Source organism: Chiloscyllium plagiosum, unplaced genomic scaffold (assembly GCF_037043375.1).
Source record: "Chiloscyllium plagiosum isolate Xiang-an unplaced genomic scaffold, Cpla_swu_hap1 HiC_scaffold_19, whole genome shotgun sequence".
NCBI classification, from domain to species: domain Eukaryota; kingdom Metazoa; phylum Chordata; class Chondrichthyes; order Orectolobiformes; family Hemiscylliidae; genus Chiloscyllium; species Chiloscyllium plagiosum.
Window position 1 is genome coordinate 184,773 of NW_028270157.1, and position 23,578 is coordinate 208,350.

General features: G+C 43.3%; 1 protein-coding gene across 6 annotated transcripts in view; it reads right to left on the bottom strand.

Moving 5' to 3' along the window:
- nap1l1 (nucleosome assembly protein 1-like 1) overlaps nucleotides 1-23,578 on the bottom strand; it is a 101,813-nt gene that overhangs the window by 21,371 nt on the left and 56,864 nt on the right. For all 6 annotated transcript variants that reach the window (XR_015760360.1, XR_015760361.1, XM_087996945.1 and 3 more), the window contains 4 exons: nucleotides 23,474-23,554; nucleotides 21,398-21,526; nucleotides 19,752-19,823; nucleotides 10,097-10,236 (listed from right to left, as the gene is read on the bottom strand). Coding sequence is in view for 4 of the 6 variants with exons in the window: in XM_087996945.1 (XP_087853071.1) it covers nucleotides 10,097-10,236; nucleotides 19,752-19,823; nucleotides 21,398-21,526; nucleotides 23,474-23,554 (422 nt within the window). In the remaining 2 variants the exon portion in view is untranslated. The remainder of the gene's footprint in view (nucleotides 1-10,096; nucleotides 10,237-19,751; nucleotides 19,824-21,397; nucleotides 21,527-23,473; nucleotides 23,555-23,578) is intronic.

Sequence of the window (23,578 nt, forward strand, 5' to 3'; positions counted from 1 at the left end):
AGGATTGAGTGTAAGGAGGAGGTGTTATCAATTCTGAAAGGTGTGAAAGTAGATAAGTCCCCTGGGCCAGATGGGATTTATCAGAGGATCCTCAGAGAAGCTAGGGAAATGGTGGAGCCTTTGACCTTGATCTTTGAGTAGTTATTGTTTAGTACAGATACAGGTTTAGTACTAGAGGACTGGAGGATTACAAATGTTGTGCCCTTGTTCACGAAGGGCAGTAGAGATACCTAAGTAATTATAGAATAGTGAGCCTTATGTCTGTTGTAGGAAAATTTTTGGAAAGGATTATAAGAGATAGGATTTAAATAATCATCTAGCAAGCATCAAATTTGATTGCAGATAGTCAACATAGTTTTGTCAAGGGCAGGTCATGTCTCACAAACCTCAGTTTTTTTGAGAAGGTGACCAAGCATGTGGATGAGGGTAGGGCAGTTGATGTAGTGTACATGGACTTCAGTAAAGCTTTTGATAAGTTTCCACGTGGTAGGCTGTTGGAGAAAATGCAGAGGCATGGGATTGAAGGTGATTTAACAGTTTGGATTAGAAACTGGCTTTCTATAAGGAGGCAGTGAGTGGTGGTTGATGGAAAATATTCAGCCTGGGTGTCCGGTTACCAGTGGTGTGCCACAAGGATCTGTTTTGGGACAACTGCGGTTTGCCATTTTTATAACGGACTGGACATAGGCATAGGTGGATGGGTTAGTAGGTTTGCAGATGACACTAACGTTGGTGGAGTGGTGGATAATGTGAAAGTGTTGTAGGGGGCCTTGGATAAACTGCAGAATTTGGCTAAGAGGTGGCAAATGGAGTTCAATGCAGAAAAGTGTCAGGTGATTCACTTTGGAAGGAGTAACAGGGTACTGGGCTTAAAAATGTGTTGCTGGAAAAGCGCAGGTCAGGCAGCATCAAAGGAACACGAGAATCAACGTTTCGGGCATAAGCCCTTCAGTTTCCTGAAGGGCTTATGCCCGAAACATCGATTCTCGTGTTCCTTTGATGCTGTCTGACCTGCTGCACTTTTCCAGCAACACATTTTTAAGCTCTGATCTCCAGCATCTGCAGTCCTCACTTTCTCCATAAAGGATACTGGGCTAATGTTAAGATTTTTGGTAGTGTAGATGAGCAGAGAGATATTGGTATGTACATAGAGGTCTGCCTCCAAGTTTGATAGGGTTGTTAAGGTGGCATATGGTACGTTAGCTTTTATTAGTAGAGGGATTGAGTTTCGGAGACACAAGATCATGCTGCAGCTATACAAAATTCTGGCACAGCCGCACTAGGAATACTGCATACAGTTCTGGTCACCGCATTACAGAAAGAACGTGGAAGCGTTGGAAAAAGGTTATGTACTAGGATGCTGCCTAGTATGGAGAGAAGGTCTTGAGGAAAGGTTGAGTGTTTGAGGCTGTTTTCATGAGGAGAAGATTGAGGGGTGACTTAATTGAGATATAGAAGATCAGAGGGTTAGATAGGGTGGACAGTGAGAGCATTTTTCCTTCAGATCATGGCGGCAAGGACAAGGGGACATAGCTTTAAATTGAGGGGTGATACATGCAGGACAGATGTCAGAGGTAGTTTCTTTGCTTAGTAGGGGCACAGAATGTCCTGCCTGCAACAGTAGTGGACTCGCCAACTTTACAGGCATTTAAATGGTCATTGGATAAACATATGGATGAAAATAGAATAGTGTAGGATAGATGGGCTTCAGATTGGTTTTATGGGTTGGCGCAACATTGAGGGCCTAAGGGCCTTTACTGCACTGTAACATACAAGGCTAATGTGGACATGACAAAGGATTACAATGAAAATAGATTAAGGTGGCAAGTTAGCCAATGACTGATGACATTTTTCCCAGGCAGCACAGCCACTATGGTAGGAGGCAACAAAGTAGAATGCAGCAAGAGGCAAACATACACGGAAGATCACTTTTTACTAAAGTCAAGTAGCTCAAAATAGAAACCTTAAAAAAGCGAACTTCCCTTTTTACTTCAACTGAAGGTACCGATTCTTGCTCAGGTCTGGTGCCAAGAGTGCTGGCAGCCCTTTGTACCTTTGCTCAATGGGGACTCTCCATGTGCATTGGTACTGTACCAGCTCCTGTGCAATCTGAAAATGCACATTTTCCAATAGGTGTAACCATTCCTTTCAGCAAGAAAGTTGTATAGCACTCTTCACATTGCCCTGGTTTGGATCAGCTAACTGCACAAACTGGATTTGAACCTGGGACTATTAAGCCTGCTCTGACAGAGCCATAGATGTACAGCATGGAAACAGACCCTTCGGTCCAACCCGTCCATGCCGACCAGATATCCCAACCCAATCTAGTCCCACCTGCCAGCACCCGGCCAATATCCCTCCAAACCCTTCCTATTCATGTACCCATCCAAATGCCTCTTAAATGTTACAATTGTACCGGCCTCCACCACATCCTCTGGCAGCTCATTCCATACACATACCAACCTCTGAAAAAGTTGCCCCTTAGGTCTCTTTTATATCTTTCCCCTCACCCTAAACCTATGTCCTCTAGTTCTGGACTCCCTGACTCCAGGGAAAAGACTTTGTCTATTTATCCTATGCCCTCAATTTTGTAAACCTCTACAAGGTCACCCCTCAGCCTCAGACGTTCCAGGGAAAACAGCCCCAGCCTATTCAGCCTCTCCCTATAGCTCAAATCCTCCAACCCTGGCAACATCCTTGAAAGCATTCAGACAAGATTTACAAGTTTCACAACATCTTTTTGATTGGAAAGAGACTAAAATTGCACGCAATATTCCAACAGTAGACTAACCAATGTCCTGTACAGCCGCAACATGACATCCCAACTCCTGTACTCAATACTCTGACCAATAAAGGAAAGCATACCAAACGCTTTCTTCACTATACTATCTACCTGCAAGTCCAACTGAGGAGCTATGAGCCTGCACTCCCAAGGTCTCTGATCAGCAACACTCCCAAGGACCTTACCATTAAGTGTATAAGTCCTGCTAAGGTTTGCTTTCCCAAAATGCAGCACCTTTCATTTATCTGAATTAAACTCCATCTGGCATTTCTCTGCCCATTGACCCATCTGGTCCAGATCCTGTTGTAATCTGGAGGTAACCCACTTCACCGACCACTACACCTCCAATTTTGGTGTCATCTGCAAAATTAACTATACCTCTTATGCTCGCATCCAAATCATTTATGTAAATGACAAAAAGTACAGGACCCAGCACTGATCCTTATGGCACTCCACTGGTCACAGGCCTCCAGTCTGCAAAACAACCCTCCACCACCACCCTCTGTCTTCTACCTTTGAGCCAGATCTGTATTCAAATGGCTAGTTCTCCCTGTATCCCATGAGATCTAACCAGTCTCCCATAGGGAACCTTGTCGAACGCCTTCCTGAAGTCCATATAGATCACATCTACTGCTCTGCCCTCATCAATCCTCTGTTACTTCCTCAAAAAACTCAATCAAGTTTGAGAGACATGACTTCCCACACACAAAGCCATCTTTACTATCCCTAATCAGCCTTTGCCTTTCCAAATGCACGTACATCCTGTCCCTCAGGATTTCCTCCAACAACTTGCCCACCGAGGTCAGGCTCACTGGTTTATAGTTCCCTGCCTTGTCCTTATCACCCTTCTTACAGTGGCACCACGTTTGTCAAGCTCCAGTCTTCTAGAACCTCACCTGTGACTATTGATGATACAAATATCTCAGCAAGAGGCCCAGCAATCACTTCTCTGGCTTCCCACTGAGTTCACGGGTACACCTGATCAGGTCCTGGGGATTTACCCATCTTTACCCGTTTCAAGACATCCAGCACTTCCTCCTCTGTCATCTGGACATTTTACAAGATGTCAACATCTATTTCCCTACAATCTATACTTTCAATATCCTTTTCCACAGTAAATAATGATGCAAAATACTTATTTAGTATCTCCTCCATTTTCTGTGGCTCCACACAAAGGCCAACCTCCCATCTATAGAATCCATCTACCAGTCCCGCTGTCAAGGAAAGGCCGCCAGCAGATCCATCCCACCCTGGCAACGTTTTTCTACAACCTCTACTATAGGGGAGAAAGTACAGAAGCCTGAACACATGCACCAGCTGATGTCGAAACAATTTCTACTCTACTGTTGTTAGAATACTGAATGGACTCTAACTCTTAGTATTAGCCTGTACCTGTGTTTTTTGTTTTAGCTGCTGTTTACCTATTATTTACAGTAAATATCTCTAATCTGCTTGCATTGCTCACAAGACAAAGCCTTTCATTGTGCCTCAGTACACATGATAATAAATTTGATTCTATTCCTCATATCCTGCCCCTTACCTTAAACGTATGCCCTGGATCACGGATCAAGGAGGAAGTTTGTTCTTGTCTATGTTAATTTTTAAAAATTGACATGCTACAGACATGTTTGGTTATGCCAGTATTTATTGTCCATCCAAAATTGCCCAAAGGGCAAGTAAGCATCAACCACACTGCTGTGGGTCTGGAGTTACATGTAGGCCAGACCAAGAAAGGAGGGCAGTTTCCTTCCCTAAAGGACGTTACTGAACCTGATGGGTTTTTTCCCCTACAATTGACAATTCTTTCACGGTCATTAGAATCTTGCTTCCAGTTTAAAAATTGGATTTAAACTTTCCCATTTTTACCCCTCGATTTTATACATCTCAATCATGCCCACCTCGGTCTCCTCTGCTCCAAGGAAAACTACCCGGTTGTGTCCAATCTCGCTTCATAAACTCTCCAGTCCAGGCAACGTTCATGGGAAATCTCCTCTGCACCTTCTCCAGTGCAATCACGTCCCTCCCAAAATGCATACTTCAGAACTGCTCATAATATTGTAATTGTGGTCTAACTTGTTTTACAATTCCAACATAACACTGCTGAGACAGAATTTAAGAGCAGGGAGGTTAAGGAAGGAGATCCTTACTTTGACCCAGTGACAGAGAGGAAGGTGCTTGGCTTGGAGGATAAAACATAGGTGCTGATGTTTTGAGACTAGACTAAGTGCAGTCAGATTCAATTTGCACACATGGGAAAAGTTTCTATATTGTTGGATAGATATTCTAGGTGGAAGAGAGGACTGCAGATTAGAGTCAAGAGTGTGGTGCTGGAAAAGCACAGCAGGTCATGCAGCATCCAAGGAGCAGGAAAATCAACATTGCAGGCAAAAGCTCTTCATTAGGAAATCAGGATCAGTTGTGTTGGAACAGAGGCATGACTGCTGTGGTTCTGTTCGCCGAGCTGGAAGTTTTTGTTGCAAACGTTTCGTCCCTGTCTAGGTGACATCCTCAGTGCTTGGGAGCCTCTTGTGAAGCGCTTCTGTGGTGTTTCCTCCGGCATTTATAGTGGCCTGTCCCTGCCACTTCCGGTTGTCAGTTTCAGCTGTCCGCTGTAGTGGCCGGTATATTGGGGCCAGGTCTAATGTGTTTGTTGATGGAGGCATGACTAGTTCTGCAGCACAAGTCTTCAGGACATTGCCAAGGCCCAAAGGGCCATCCTCAAGGCAAGTTTAGTGTCCCAGTGTGACATTCAAATTTAAGTGATGCCGAAACAAGACAATTTGAAAAATTCAACCATACAAGGGAGTTTGACCACATGGTCAGTGAACTGACCTGAACTAGCAGTTAAGCTTCTTAACAGGTTGGAGGTGAATTTATTACAAGCTGTTACTGAAGGTTTCAAAGGAGTGGAAAAACAACTAAAGGCGAGGGGGTGGATCTTAGAAATAAAATCCTGAAGGAACTGGACAGGCTAGATGCGGGGAGAATGTTCTCCATGTTGGGGGAAGTCCAGAACTAAGGTCACAGTCTAAGATTAAGGGGTAAGCCATTCAGGACTGAGCTGAGAGATAATTTCTTCACCCAGAGCTGTGGACCTGTGGAATATTCTCCCACAGGAAGCAGCTGCGACCACTTAAGATACATAGGGAGCTAGACATTACCTTTGCAGCTAAAGAGATCAAGGGGTGTGAGAAAAACAAAGCAGATGGCATGATCAGCTATGATTGTACTGAATGGTAGTGCAGGCTCGAAAGGCTGAATGGTCTACTCTTGCACATAATGAGTTTTCCCAGTAATTTCTGTTTTTGTTAATTGATTCACTTTCTGCTGGGGCTATTCAGATACTGAGTAATCTGTGTGTTAAGAGCTGTTTTACCATTTGAGGCATGCTGAGGACAGAGTAATTTGGGATATTTTACTGTTTTAGACGTGGACCAAACTTGCAGTTAATTGTGTGATATAATAAAGCTACATTTCTTCCTTCCCTCTGAATAAAGGAATTTTAAAAAAATGTTATTACATCACTTATAATTGCATTATAATCATGTAATGACTGAACCTCTTATTTTCTACTTTATTTTGATTGTATAACCAAGGACTAAATTGCTGTACTTTTAAAAACCAAGTTAATGAAAATCATTGTGGGTCAAGCTATCATGTAGAGCAGGCTTCAAGCTCTCTAGGAAAGGTTCCAAAGCAAACAGGGCAAGTAAAAGGCAAATGTCACAAATCAGAGTTCTGGCCAATCTCAGAGGAATCTAAGCAGTGTAAACAGGCAGCCAAGTATCATGGATGTGCAGATGGAGACATCCTCAGGTTCTCAATGCACAATAGCAACATAAGTTGAAGTCAGAAGCCTTTCACTATCAGAAAATTTGAGCCATGAAGAGTTAAAGTAGATTTATTAGGAAATAAATATTCACAAACATCTGAAAAACTGAGCCTCGCGTTAGGCAGGAAGATAGGAGCAGCTTTTTGCTTAAGAGGCCATGGAAAAAAAATACATGATCAAATGTACAAGGGGTGTGTTGAGAAGATAACTATCAGCATTACAGTCAGATGTAAAGCCCGGAAACAGACCCTTTGGTCCAACTCGTCCGTGCAGAGATTGACTTGGAAAAGTTATGATTGAACATGAAAGAAATTATAGAAGAAAGGGAGAGTAAGATTGCAATCAAGATCTCCTGTCTACACTGGAGATGAACAACAGTGACCTAGATGTTCTACAGCAATTCAGAGTATCATGCTCATACCCTAACTCTAAGTTTGTTCATCCTTTTGCTGAATTCAAACTTGTTCTTGGGTTCCATCCAGTGGTAAATGCCAGCCAGTGCAAGTAGAGCAACATCTCCCATTAAAATAGTCAATTTAACACAACCGTATTTTGGTTTTTATTTAATAAAAATGCAGGAATTCAGCAATATATAAAGCAATTGTCAATATTTTGATTCAGAGGGTAAGGACCACACTTTAATTTTATTTGGTACGCAAGGTCTTACTTCAGTTAACAGATTCCTATGGAAATTAAGTGCTTTGCTGATAGGAATTATAGGGTGTTCTCACTTTAAAAAAATCGGGACTATCTGTAGTTGCAATCCAAGTGGACGGCTGCAAATGGACGGAATAAGTGCCAAAAAATATTGAGCCCTTTGTTACGTTTCACAGATTTGTATATTCATACAGTGCAGAAAATACACTTTATTTAGCCCATTAAGACTGCACTGACACAACTAATCACTAAAGGCAAACTAAGCTTAATTTCCTGCATTTGCCCCACATCCTTGAATGTTAGGATTTTCAAGTACTCATCCAAATAGTATTTTAAAAGTTTGTAAGGTTTCCAGCCTCCACTACCTTCCCAGACAGTGCATTCCAGATTCCCACCACTGAGTGAAAATGATTCCCTCCCCCAAATCTCCTGCCCCTCATCCTAAAATTACACCCCCTCACGACTGATCCCTCAACCGAGGGAACCGCTGCTCCCTACTCACGCTTTCAATACTCCATCACTCTCCCCTCAGCCTTCTCTGCTTTAAAGAAAACAATCCAATTCTATCTAGTGTATCCTTATAGTTCAATTTCTCCAATCCCAGGCAACATCTTGGCAAACCTCCTCTGTAGCCCTTCTAGTGCTTTCACATCCTCCTTATTGGGAGGTGACCAAAACTACACCAACTACTCCAAGCTGTGGCAAGATTGATTCCAACATTACTGCAGATGCTGGAATCTGAAACCAAAAGAGAAAATGCTGGAAAATCTCAGGTCTGGCAACATCTGTAAGGATCGCCTTACCAGCTGAGATTTTTCAGCATTTTCTCTTTTAGTTCCAACATTACCTTCTTGTTCTTCAATGATAAGACATAGAAGTAAAAATGGGTGGCAAAGTGGCTAGCACTGCTGCCTCAGCGTCAGGGACCCAGATTCAATTCCACCTGCTGGTAACTGTATAGAGTCTGCACATTCTCCCAGTGTCTGCATGGGTTTCCCTGGGTGCTGCAGTTTCTTCCCACAATCCAAAGATGCGCAGGTCAGGTGAATTGGCCATGCTAAATTGTTAATAGCGTTAGGTGCATTAGTCAGGAGTAAATATAGGGTAGGGAAATGGGTTACTCTTCAGAAGGTTAGAGTTGTTGGGCCAAATTAAGAAAGTCTACAGTCTTAAAACTTGCCCTTTTACATTTAGGCTTAATGTAATACTGAATTACTGTAATACACATTTACTGCACACTAGAAAATAAACAGGACAGGCAGGGAGGTATCAGGCCACAATGGGGGAATCCAGGATGTGAATAAAAGAACATTTGTTCTCATTAAGTGATAACATCCACAGCTGTTCCCTTGCAAAATTAAACATTCTCCCTTTACTCTTAAGGCTATGCCCTCAGGTCCTAGTCTCTCCTACCAATGGAAACATCTTCCCAACATCTACTCTGTCCAGGCCATTCAGTATTCTGTATGTTTCTAGTAGATTCCCCCCCCTCATCCTTCTAAACTCCAAGTATAGACCCAGAGTCCTCAAACATTCCTCACACGTTAAGTTTTTCATTCCTGAAACCATTCTCATGAACACGTTCCAAAGCCAATATATCCTTCCTGAGCTATGTGGCCCAAAACTGCACACAATACTCCAAAATGTAGTCTGACCTTCTACTCTATGCCAGGACAGACAAAGCAAGTGCCCCATGTGTCTTCTAATTATCCTTTCACATGCTTTGCCAAAGTCAGGAATCTGACTAATTACTCCAAGATCGCTCTGTTCCCAAGCTACCCAGTGTCCTGCCTTTCAATAAATACTCTATCTGCCAAAGTGCATCAACTTGCACTAATCAAGGGTGCATAGCATTTGCCACTGGTCTGCCCATTGACCAATCCATCCACATCTTCCTGCAACCTACAACTATTAGCCACTCTATCAATCATGGTGCCCTCAAGTTTACTGAGCATTCCCCAACATTTTCATCTATATTATAGAAGCAACAAACAATAAGGGCCCCAATACTGATCGCTGTGGTAGACCACAGGACATTGGCCTGCAATAATTTGAACAGCCAGCTATCACTACCCTTTTAACTATTACAAAGCCAGTTGCTGATCCACCTCACCAAGTTTCTCTCAATTCCATGTGCTTTAACCTTCTCCATCAGTCTTCCACGTGGGACCTTATCAAAAGCTTTGTTAAAATCCATATAAACTACAACTGAACTTACCTCATCCATGCACTTGATCACATTTTTGTAAAATTCTAAATTTTGTTAGGCATGAGCTCTCTAACAAACCCATGCTGACTTATTTAATTAAATCATGCTTTTCCACGGACATATTAATTCTCTCCTTCAGAATTTTCTCCAACAGTTTCCCTACCACTGATGAGACACTCACTGGCCTGTAATTTCCTTTTCATCTCTACCACCCTTAAACAGTGAATTCCTGTTAGCTGTCCTCCAGCATGTCCCGTGGCCTGAGAGGAATTAAAACTTTGTCAGAGCTCCTGCAATTTCCTACATCACCTCCCACAACAGCATGGGATGCAATTCATCCAGGCAGGGAGTTTAACAGCTTAAGCTCGCTAGAGCCTTCAGTACCTCCCCATTTCCTATGTCAAACAGTGCATTTTCACAATCTTTTCCTGAATTCAGAAATTCCTTCTTATTGTATTCATACCCTCACATCAGGCTGAGGGAAACAAGTTTGATAGCTCAGTACCCCTTTCACTGGAACAATTCTTTCACGTTTTGAATTCAAGAGTGAAGAATTTATCAGCCACATCATTTGTTAAACTTAACATATTTCACACTAGTTAAAAAACTTGCTTACCCTGCGCAACCCATAATTTCTGGTCCATCAAATGAGAAAGGGTCTGACTCATCAGGTTGTGACCTCATCTTGTAAGTCTTTGTGACTATTTCATTTGTGAAATATTCATTTGGCTCAAATTTAAACTCCAGAGTAAAACTCTAAAAGAAAAACATATACAAGCAATAAGCCAAAGAGAATCACTAAATAATTAACCAGAGATGACCATTTTAAACCAGCATTACAATGAAGATGAAGCCAAGAATTCTTATGCACACAACATATCAATTTGGAAAAATACTCATTCCATTTAGCATCAATGTGGAATGACAGATGTATTTAGAAGGTACATTTCATTAAATGGCTTCGTGTTACATGTTAACAAATACATTTGTGGAGCAGGTTAAGAATTTTTTCAGCAAAAAACTTTGCTCCCCTGAAACTGGAGAGCATAATTTTTTTAAAAAAAGCTGTTTAGGGCATTAGAACTCAAAGTTCATGAACAATGGTAGTACTAAGCAATCCAGTGCTTAAAAACAAAGACCTGGGGGATCTTTTAACTGCTTTGCACTGATGATTGAATGAACTGACAAATTAGCATAAATACCAGCGATATTAATTTAGCAGATGGAGCTCAACATTTGCTAATTATCTAAGCTGATCCCTTGAAATAAACTGCATTTAGTCATAACCGCTCACAGTACTGAAGCATTAATGCAAACCAGCCATTAATTCAGCTGTTTATGCTAAATCTTTGGTGTTCAGCAGGGGCAAGATGTAGGTGGATGCAGATTCTACTTCCAACCATTGCAGGGTATGCGCAATATCAGCAAGATTAACTGGCAAAGTGACAGTACAGATCCAGGCACCAAATGACATTCTGGATGTAGGTTTGCTCCTGAACTGGAAGGTTCATCCCAGCTCAGCGAGCAAACCTACATCCAGAACTTCAACTTGAGCTACAAATCTTCTCAAAACACACTAACCAAATGACATTAAATAACTAATTCCCGAGATAGCAGAACTGACATGAAAGAATCAGTTACAACGGTATAGACTTTAGAAAAATGAAGGGATATGTCATAGAACCTATAAAATTCTAACAGGTAAACACAGGAAAGATGTTCCTGATGCCTGGGGAGACCAGAACCAGGGGTGACAGTTTAAGGACCTAAATGGCATAGACCATTTAGGGTGGAGAGGAGATGAAATTTCTGTACCAAGACTTGAGCACACCTTTGGAATTCTCTGCTACAGAAAATGGCCCATGTTAAAACATTGTTTTTAAGGTCTTAGATACAGTTCTTCAGGTTAAAGGGATCAAAGGGTTTGGGAAGAAAGCAGGATTAGGGCACTGAGTTAAAATGATTAGCCATGATCATCGTAAATGGCACAGCAGGCCTGAAGAACAAATAATAGGGGTAGCTCATTCTATGTTTCTGGTCAATGCAACACCCAAGATGTTGATAGTAAAAGGTTTCCGTGATGTCAGGGGAAGACAGACAATTAGATTGTCTTTTACTGGAGATGGTCTTTGCCAGGCACGCATGGTTTGAATATTTCTTGCCCAGCTTGAACCCACTTCTAACCTTGTAATGGAGGGAAGGCCACTGATGAAGCAGCTGAAGATAACTGGGCCTAGGACACTACCCAGAACAACTCTTACAGAAATATCCTAGAGCTGAAATGCAACCACCACACAATCTTTGCACCAAATATGACTCAAACCAGAGTTTTCTGATTCCAGTTTTGCTAGGGCTCCTTGATGCTGCATTCAGTCAAATGTAGCCTTCTCAAAGGGCAGCCATTTTCACATTACCTCTGAAATACAGCTTTTTAAAAAAAATCTGCATTTGAACCAAGGATGCAGTGAGGTCAACAGTTAAGTGAACCCAAAGCTAGCATTGGTAAGCAGGTCATTGTTGAGCAAATGCTGTTTAAATAGCGTTGATGATACATTCCAGCATTTTATTGATGATTGAGCAGACTGATGGGGCAGTAATTAGTTGGATTATATGCCAACATTGTGACTGGAAGAGCTAGGCTTGGGGTGTGGCAAGTTCTGGAGCATTAGTCTTCAGTACAATTGCTGGAAGGTTGTCAAGGATCCCAGCTTTTGCAGTATTCAGAGCGTTGAAAAGGTTTTGATTTCCAGGTAGGGTGAATCAAATTGACTGAAGCTTGTGATGCTGAGGACCTCTGGAGGAGGCAAACATGGATCACCCACTCAGCATTTCTGGCTGGAGGATACTGAAAATACTTCTGCCTCAATTTTTGCATTGATGTGCTGAACTCCAGAAGATGCCTTATGTTTAATATTTCTTGGGTTATGAACTATGCCACTCCACTCAAAACATTCTTAAGCAGGCAACTTAACTTTGCAATTTGCTTAAGTATACAGTGAAAATTACACAGTAAGCTAGCTAGGTTGATTACCAGGTTTTGAGAGAAATTTATTCACAAAATTACAGAATGAAACACAATGAACAGAATAAAGAACGCCTACAGAACTCAGTCTATCCAAACTAAACTTAATTACGCTGTCATAGAGATGTACAGCATGGAAATAGACCCTTCAGTCCAACCCGTCCATGCCGACCAGATATCCCAACCCAATCTAGTTCCACCTGCCAGCACCTGGCCCATATCCCTCCAAACCCTTCCATTTCATATACCCACCCAAATGCTGCTGAAATGTTGCAATTGGACCAGCCTCCACCACTTCCTCTGGCAGCTCACCCCATACGCTTACCACCCTCTGAAAACATTGCCCCTTAGGTCTCTTTTACATCTTGTCCCTCACCCTAAACTTATGCCCTCCAGTTCTGGATTCCCCGATCCCAGGGAAAAGACTGTATTTATCCTACCCACACCCCTCAATTTTGTAAACCTCTTATAAAGGTCACCCCTCAACCTCCAACACTCCAGGGAAAACAGTACCCAGCCTGTTCAGCCTCTCCATATAGCTCAAATCCTCCAACCCTGGCAACATCCTTGTAAATCTTTTCTGAACCTTTTCAAGTTTCACAATATCTTTCCGATAGGAAGGAGACCAGAACTGCACGCAATGTTCCAACAGTAGACTAACCAATGTCCTGTACAGCCGCAACATGACCTCCCAACCCCTGTACTCAATACTCTGACCAATAAAGCTGGAAATGTGTTGCTGGAAAAGCGCAGGTCAGGCAGCATCCAGGGAACAGGAGAATCGACGTTTCGGGCATAAGCCCTTCTTGCCCGAAACGTCGATTCTCCTGTTCCCTGGATGCTGCCTGACCTGCTGCGCTTTTCCAGCAACCCATTTCCAGCTCTGATCTCCAGCATCTGCAGACCTCACTTTCTCCACTCTGACCAATAAAGGAAAGCATACCAAACGCCTTCTTCACTCAGACCCATCGTATCACTACCAGGGACACCATCACACAAACGAGCTAAAGAACTACAACAGAAACTGAAACACCTGATCAGCGGATCCAGACACCCTATACAATTAACACAGGAATTCTTGGACATCAGAAATATACACGGACAAGGAAGAAACCATGATCTCATTCGATGTAACGGCACTGTTCACCTCTATCGACTAAACACTAGCCAGAGAAACAATAGCCAACCTGCTGGACATACAGAACAGACAACAGGACATTGAACCTAACAACAAAAGACTACATACTCAAAATCCTGGACCTGTGCCTCACAACACACTTCACACTCAACAACCAAATATATGAACAAATCAACGGCACACCCATGGGCTCACCGATCTCTGGACTCATAGCAGAAGCGGTAATGCAAAGATTAGAACAAACAGTCTTACCGCAAATTCAACCCAAACTCTGGGTCAGATATGTGGATGACACCTTTGTAATCATTAAAAACACAGAAATAGAGAACACACACCGGATCATCAACGCCACACTCATAGGAATCAGATTCACTAGAGAGGAAGAAAAGGACAACCAACTCCCATTCCTAGACGTGATGGTACAGAGAACACCGAACGGAGAATTCACCACAAAGGTATACAGGAAAGCGACACACACAGACCAAGTCCTGAACTACGAAAGCAACCACCCCAACACACACAAAAGAAGTTGCATCAAGACACTGTTCAAAAGGATCACAACACACTGCAGTACACCAGAAATGCAAAAAGAGGAAGAACACCTCTACAATGTATTCGCCAAAAACGGATACCCCCGCAATTTCATCAGATGCCTAAGGGAAAGACAACGGAATGAGGACATGCCACAACCCAAAGGACTAGCCACATTACCATACATCAGGAGCATTTCCGAACTGACAGCCAAACTACTGCGACCACTAGGACTCATAACAGCACAGAAACCAACAGCCACACTCCAACAACTCACCAGGGCGAAGGACTCGATACCCAGCATGAGCAAAACCAACGTAGTGTACAAAGTCCCATGCAAGGACTGCGCAAAACACTATATAGGACAAACAGGAAGACAGCTAACGATCCGCATCCATGAACACCAACTAGCCACGAAACAACACGACTAGCTATTCTTACAAGCCACACACTCAGACGACAAGCAACATGAATTCGACTGGGACAACACTATTATAGGACAAGCCAAACAGAGAACTGCCAGGGAATTCCTAGAGGCATAGCACTCATCCACAGATTCAATCAATAAGCACATCGACCTGGACCCAATATACCGGCCTCTGCAGCAGACAGCTGGAACTGACAACCGGAAGCGGCAGGTACAAATCACTATAAACGCCAGAGGAAACATCACAGAAGCGCTTCACAGGAGACTCCCAAGCACTGAGGATGTCACCTAGACAGGGGACGAAACGTCTGCAACACAAATTCCCAGCTCAGCGAACAGAACCACAACAACAAGCACCCGAGCTACAAATCTTCTCAAACGTTGAGCCTTCTTCACTATCCTATCTACCTGCGAGTCCACTTGAGGAGCTATGAACCTGCACTCCAAGGTCCCTTTGATCAGCAACACTCCCTAGGACCTCACCATTAAGTGTATAAGTCTTGCTAAGGTTTGCTTTCCCAAAATGCAGCACCTTGCATTTATCAGAATTAAACTCCATCTGCCACTTCTCTGCCCATTGGCCCATCTGGTCAAGATCCTGTTGTAATCTGGAGGTAATCTTCTTCGATGTACACTACACCTCCAATTTTGGTGTCAACTACAAACTTACTAACTGTACCTCTTATGCTCGCATCCAAATCATTTATGTAAATGACAAAACAGAGGACCCAGCACCGATCCTTGTGGCACTCCACTGGTCACAGGCCTCCAGTCTGAAAAACAACCCTCCACCACCACCCTCTGTCTTCTATCTTTGAGCCAGTTCTGTATCCAAATGGCTAGTATTCCGAGAGATCTAACCAGTCTCCCATAGGGAACCTTGTCGAACGCCTTACTGAAGTCCATATAGATCACATCTACAGCTCTGCCCTCATCAATCTTCTTTGTTACTTACTCAAAAAACTCTCTCAAGTTTGAGAGACATGATTTCCCACATGCACAGCCATGTTGACTATTCCTAATCAGTCCTTGCCTTTCCAAATACATGCACATCCTGTCCCTCAGGATTCCCTCCAACAACTTGCCCACCACCGACATCAGGCTCACTGATCTACAGTTCCCTGGCTTGTCCTTACCAAAACAGTGGCACCACATTAGCCAACCTCCAGTCTTCCAGCACCTCACCTGTGACTATTGATGATACAAATATCTCAGCAAGAGGCCCAGCAATCACTTCCCTAGCTTCCCACAGAGCTCTAGGTTACACCTGATCAGGTCCTGGAGATTTATCCACCTTTGTGGATTTCAAGACATCCAGTTCTGAATATACACAACAGTCTCAATTAGCAAACCCCTTAAACACAAAAAAAAAATTAAACAATGACTTACAGGTCGAAGTTAGAAGAGCAGAAGGAGGGAGTGTCTAGCAGCTTATTTCCACACAGCTCACTGCTGAACTCCCTAACTAGTTCTGGGCTGAACTGCTCAGCTTGACTTCAGTTTCTAGGACTGGCTCACTCCCCTTTCATTATTTAGGTCAGTTCTAAACATGACCACTTTGGTCTGAAGTCTCATGTGTTTATATGTAAACAGAAGGCCTCAATCATGTACCAAACTAGCCACCTCTGAGCCAGGAGTGATTTACAACTCTTCTGAAAAATACCAAGGACACAGTATCCTTGAGAAAAGGAACACCTTTTTAGGGGAAAAAAAAAGGACCAGCTTTGTGACACGAGGGTGGCTTTGGAAAAATTGATTTATTTCAAGTTTTGTGGAGTGGTTTGATTAACAGGTTGCTAAAAGTCACTGCAGGCATTTGAGGCTTTTTTTCTGAAGAGGATTCAAGAAATGACATGATAACTTATTTTACAGGTGACCCTTGCTGAGGCTTTGGTATATGGTCTTCAGCTGAAGAAAAGCAGCCTACCAGGAAGGGCTGCCCAGCCGACCTCCCCCATGTCTGGAAAGAAACCCATCTTAAGTTCAGGTGAAACCTGTCAGTGTGAATGGTTTTTAGGCCATTTCAGAAGATAATCTGGATGACTCCAGAGTATGGGCTGGAGTTGCATGAAGACCCAAGCCAGATTTCCTCCACTAAAACAGGGAGCCCCAACCTCAATTGGATTTAAATTCCACCAGTTGCCATGGCTGGATTCAAACCAGTGTCCCAATAGCATTAGCCCAGATGCCAGGTTTACTGACTATACCAAAACAGACCAATACTCTGATGAGAAAGTGAGGACTGCAGATGCTGGAGATCAGAGCTGAAAATGTGTTGCTGGGAAAGCGCAGGTCAGGCAGCATCCTAGGAACAGGAGAATCGACATTTCGGGCATAAGCCCTTCAGGAATGAGGAAAGTGTGTCCAGCAGGCTAAGATAAAAAGGTAGGGGGGAGGGGCGTTGGAATTGCGCTAGGTGGAGGGAGGTCAAGGTGAGGGTGATAGGCCGGAGTGGGGTGGGGGCGGAGAGGTCAGGAAGAAGATTGCAGGTTAGGAAGGCGGTGCTGAGTTTGAGGGATTTGACTGAGACAAGGTGGGGGGAGGGGAAAATGAGGAAACTGGAGAAATCTGAGTTCATCCCTTGTGGTTGGAGGGTTCCCAGGCAGAAGATGAGGCGCTCTTCCTCCAACCGTCGTGTTGCCATGGTCTGGCGATGGAGGAGTCCAAGGACCTGCATGTCCTTGGTGGAGTGGGAGGGGGAGCTAAAGTGTTGGGCTACGGGGTGGTTGGGTTGGTTGGTCCGGGTGTCCCAGAGGTGTTCTGTGAAACGTCCCACAAGTAGGCGGCCTGTCTCCCCAATATAGAGGAGGCCACATCGGGTGCAGCGGATGCAATAGATGATGTGTGTGGAGGTGCAGGTGAATTTGTGGCGGATATGGAAGTGTCCCTTGGGGCCTTGGAGGGAAAGAGGGGGGGGGGGGGGGGGGGGCAGGTGTGGGCACAGGTTTTGCATTTCTTGCGGTTGCAGGGGAAGGTGCCGGGAGTGGAGGTTGGGTTGGTGGGGGTTGTGGACCTGACGAGGGAGTCACGGAGGGAGTGGTCTTTTTGGAACACTAATAGGGGAGGGGAGGGAAATATATCCCTGGTGGTGGAAATAACGGCGGATGATACGTTGTACATGGAGGTTGGTGGGGTGGTAGGTGAGGACCAGTGGGGTTCTGTCCTGGTGGCGGTTGGAGGGGCGGGGCACAAGGGCGGAGGAGCGGGAAGTGGAAGAGATGCGGTGCGGTCGACTACGTCTGGCGGGAAATTGCGATCCTTGAAGGAGGCCATCTGGGTTGTACGGTTTTGGAACTGGTCCTCCTGGGAGCAGATGCGGCAGAGACGAAGGAATTGGGAATATGGGATGGCGTTTTTACAGGGGGCAGGGTGGGAGGTGGTGTAGTCTAGGTAGCTGTGGGAGTCGGTCGGTTTATAGTAAATGTCTGTGTCAATTCGGTCACCCGAGATAGAGATGGAAAGGTCTAGGAAGGGGAGGGAGGAGTCTGAGACGGTCCAGGTGAATTTGAGGTCGGGGTGGAAGGTGTTGGTAAAGTGGATGAACTGTGCAACCTCCTCGTGGGAGCACGAGGCAGCGCCAATACAGTCATCGATGTAGCGGAGGAAAAGGTGGGGGGTGGTGCCAGTGTAGCTGCGGAAGATGGACTGTTCCACATATCCTACGAAGAGGCAGGCATAGCTGGGACCCATGCGGGTGCCCGTGGCTATTCCTTTGGTTTGGAGGAAGTGGGAGGATTGGAAAGAGAAGAAGTTGTTCAGGGTGAGGACCAGGACAGAACCCCACTGGTCCTCACCTATCACCCCACCAACCTCCATGTACAACGTATCATCCGCCGTTATTTCCACCACCAGGGATATATTTCCCTCCCCTCCCCTATTAGTGTTCCAAAAAGACCACTCCCTCCGTGACTCCCTCGTCAGGTCCACAACCCCTACCAACCCAACCTCCACTCCCGGCACCTTCCCCTGCAACCGCAAGAAATGCAAAACTTGCGCCCACACCTCCCCCCTTCTTTCCCTCCAAGGCCCCAAGGGACACTTCCATATCCGCCACAAATTCACCTGCACCTCCACACACATCTATTGCATCCGCTGCACCCGATGTGGCCTCCTCTATATTGGGGAGACAGGCCGCCTACTTGAGACGTTTCACAGAACACCTCTGGGACACCCGGACCAACCAACCCAACCACCCTGTAGCCCAACACTTTAACTCCCCCTCCCACTCCACCAAGGACATGCAGGTCCTTGGACTCCTCCATCGCCAGACCATGGCAACACGACGGTTGGAGGAAGAGCACCTCATCTTCCGCCTGGGGACCCTCCAACCACAAGGGATGAACTCAGATTTCTCCAGTTTCCTCATTTCCTCTCCCCCCACCTTGTCTCAGTCAAATCCCTCAAACTCCGCACCGCCTTCCTAACCTGCAATCTTCTTCCTGACCTCTCCGCCCCCACCCCACTCCAGCCTATCACCCTCACCTTGACCTCCCTCCACCTAGCGCAATTCCAACGCCCCTCCCCCAAGTCCCTCCTCCCTACCTTTTATCTTAGCCTGCTGGACACACTTCTTATTCCTGAAGAAGGGCTTATGCCCGAAAAGTCGATTCTCCTGTTCCTCAATACTCTTTGATCCACATTTTCAGTGCACAGTAATTAAAAGCAGCTCCAAGCATCACAGTTAAAGATTAATTCACTCTAAGCTCAAGATGTAACATCCACAGGCTAATAAATTTAGAGCAGAGATGCACAAATCCACTGAAACAAAAGGTGAAAACCAACTTTCAAACAGGGCAAATCCTAGACTGCCCACTTATACTACACCAAGCAGTGTATGATTATTAGGACACCGGTTATGGCTGATTTTGACTATCAATATACAATTTCAACCAGGATATTAAAGTAAAACAGGTTCTTACTCCACGTCGGTCGGTCAGTCAGTCGAGTAAATTTAACAATTCATTTCAAGGAGCAAATGACTCAGCAGATCAGACAACAGATTTATTTACTGAACATTCTTTAATCATAGAATACAAAATACCAACAAAAAGAACACTTTATAACAAACCAAAATCCTTTATTGCTAATGGAACATAAATCCATGCACAAAATATTGAAGATGCTATTACTATGTATTTTTAAGTAACTCTTACCATTGGCTGCTCTGGATCTGAAAATTTCACCTTCAAGTCTTTTAAATGCTTTAAGATAGGTTCATCGTGCTCCTGTAAGTAAAATGCTTTTAACGTGATTTATTGTGCATATAAACTTGGACAGATTGTGCAGTGCCAGCCCTCAAAAACTAAATTAACTATTTCAGCCCACAGGTTTTCACCCAATCCCAATAACAGCAATTACAGAAAATTCAAATATTGCTGAAAAAAATCCATAAAATATTGATAGTCACAAATCTTGAGCAGTGACTGAAAAAAAAGGGGGATTGCGCAGGCAGCTTAAGCAGAGGTCAGCAACCCAATAATCTGCTGCCCTCTGCTGGTACAGCATAGACAGTTAAAAATCACAGCACCTGGACCAACAGGTTTATTTTTTAAGTACTAGCTTTTGGAGCGCTGCTCCTTCATCAAATAGCTGTGGAGCAAAAGATCACAGTATCATGCATGCAACTGATATGATATATTGAACAAACCTAGATTGCTGTTAAGTCTTTCATGTTTTAGAATGAGTTACAGGGTGCATGGATATAGACAAATAAACCACCAACTGGCTCTGAGACTTTAGTGTCTTTTAACCCCAGGCTGAGTCACAATTTCAGAATAAAAACAGAAATCGCTGGAAATGCTGAGCAGGTCAGCCAGCATCTGGAGAGAAAAAAAAAATCAGAGTTAACATATTGGGTCCAGTGACCCTCGACCAAAAACATTAACTGATTTCTCTTCACTGATTCTGCCAGACCTCCTGAGCTTTTCCAGCAATTTGTTTCTGATTTACAGCATCCGCAGTTCTTTCGTTTTTACTCTGATTTCATTTTGATTTCATGGATTTAAGGTAAGATTAACCAAGGATAAAGCTGAAAGGTTAACCTTACGGGCTGAGGGTTGAGTCTGTCTGGGATAGCTTTAAGGACTCAAAATTGGATCACAAAAACATTGAGACCGTTCTTGTAAGAGACCACAGTTCATTTATTTACCTTCAATTAATTGTAATCTCAAATGAAAAATATCAAATCTCAAAGTTAATATACTGAAAAACATTTTCAGTGACTTCACTCATTTTATTTGGCTCAACTCTAATGATACTTTTTTTAACTGCTTCACTGACCCATATTTCAGAGTATAAGTTATATCCAGAGCAAACTTATTTTTTTTTAAAAAACAGTATTTGTTAACATTATACACCACAGATTGAAGTTTGGAAGAATGACCCCGATGGGAAGTTCATTGGAAATCGGGCACAACTCTTTATATTGTGACAAATTATGGCAGTGGTTCATGCCTGGGACAGCGAGCAAAAGAAAAACAAGGAAACAAAGCCATTTATTACAATTAATCTTTAACAGGTGGAAAAATATATTACAAATATGCAAATCTAAACAATAGATTGCCTTTTAAATCTAAATACACAGTTCCTGGAGTCATTTCTAATGTGGAGAAAAAAGTTTATGAAACTGAAGTTTCTAATTTTACCTGACTGACAAACCCAGGAGGTTAAAAGAAAACATGAATCAAGTTCCAGTACTCAAGAAAACAGCTAATTAACATGAACAAACTGTTTTTGAACCAATACCAGCAGAGAGACATGAAATAGATATTTCATTTTCTCTGGATTTACAAACACCTACCTGTATCATGTCACTGAGCAAATCAACATTCTTGAAGACTGTAAGCCAAAATTCTGGAATTCCCTTTGGTTCCTCTTTTTCTTCATCTTTTTTCTCTTCCTCCACTTTAACCTTTTCTTTCATTTCATCCTAGAAGGAAAAAACCCAAATCAACCAAACAGCAGGAGCCTATCAAAACAAAAAATGTGCCCAACATCAACAGTGGGTATTTCAAATGCACATGGAAGACTACTCTGGTTCAATTTTAAGTAGCTGCTGACCTCAAAAGGAGTACTGTTCTGCATCATATACTCACAGGATTCGCAAACCACAGACAAGTTACATCAATTTTTTTTTTTCAAATGCAAGAGGAAAGTTTGCAGTAAAAGACAGAACCCCAAGGAGCTTTGATATACAGAGGGATCTTGGGATGAAAGCCCGTGGTTCCCTTAAAAATGACAACACAAGTGAATAAAGTGGTAAAAGCAGCATACAGCATGCTTGCCTTCATTGGTTGAGACACAGTATAAACATTGGCAAGTCATGCTGCAGCTGTATAAAACTTTAGTTAAGCCACATTGGGAGCTATGCGCACAGTTCTGCTCTTGACAATATAGGAAGGATGTGGAGACTTTGCAGAGGGCGCAAGAGGCTTACCAGGTAGTTGCCTGGATTGGAGCTCATTAGCTATTAGGAGAGAATGGACAAACATGGATTGTTTTTGTTGGAACAGAGACGGAGACTTAATATAAGTATATAAAATGAGAGTCATGAATAAGGTGGATAGTTGGAATCTTTTTCACAGGGTGGGAATGTCAAAAACAAGGGTGGGGGGTGGTATAGATTTAAATGTGAGCATGGAAATGTTTTAAGTGAAATATGAAGGCAAAGAATTTTAAAAAGTGGTAGACATCCACATCACGGTGCCAGGAGAGGTGGTAGAAGCAGATACATGAGCAAAGTTTAAGAGGTACTTCGACACGAACAGGAAGGGAATGGAGGGATATAGATCATGTGCATGCAGATAGGATTAGTTTAGAATAGCATCATGGTCAGCACGAACATGGCAGAATGAAGGGGCTGTTCCTGTCCTATTCTGTTTTTCCAAGTTACTCAACAACAGAAGATAGTAAAGATCCAAAAGCAATGTGACACCTCAGTCAAGTGGCATGCTGGAGATCAAGCTCAATTACTGCCAGAGATATTAAAGTTAAAACATCTTAAGTTGACTGCCTTTTGAGACCCAGGTTGATAAAGCAAGGACTAGGTTTCTTTACCTGTCAAGAATTACATTAAAAATATATAGATTAATTATAAAAAGGTCAACATACACAGCTAGTTAAAACTCTAACTCCCCTTATAAACTACAGCTGACAGCAACTAATGTGAAGTCAAAATGGCTCTCTTTAGTCTCGATTGTTTTTAAAAAGATGTACCTTCCATTTAAGAGATTGATGCATGCTCATACATGCACACCCAAAGTGTTCAACGTGGCAGCCTATCATAATTACTGCCTGACTCAAAACCCTCACCATTAACTGGTTACTTTTCCAGACCAGTCAGCTACTTGCCACTGGTCAGATCTCCCTTTATATACCCACCGTCTCCAGTCCACCTGCAGTCCTATCCTCAGGTTGAGGAAGCAGCTGTGTAAACTGCACTTACAATGTGCGTCAGGCAATTCATTTTTCAAAAAAAGTTGTCTTCTCATTTTGGTCCACAATCAAAGACCAAAAGTGAAAAGATACTGCCCTTTATAAGTGACTGTGCCAACAGCTGATAATCAGGACAGAGTTAACTTGACAGTGGAATGTGTTTTTGGCACCACACACAAGGCAAATAGTAAGGTGGAAGTGGAGTTGGGGAGAACAGTGTCACAAGTACAATACTGCAAATCCGAAACAGATGGAAAAAAGAAAATCAATGTACATCAAGAGACTGCATCCCTAAAATATGCCCCAAATGAAGTCTCCGATACAATAATCCACTTTTATTTTAGAAGTATAGAAATAAAAAGAGCCAGGTTCAATTCCAATACGGATTATTCCATCTTGTAAAAGCAGCAAGCTTTCAGCATCTAGAAGTTAGCATACTTACTGATAACTCTTCCTCATCATCTCCTTGCCACTTGCATTCTTCCTCTGTGGGCTCAAAGACAGCATTGATAATGTCACTCCGCTAAGGGAAAGACAAGACATGGTT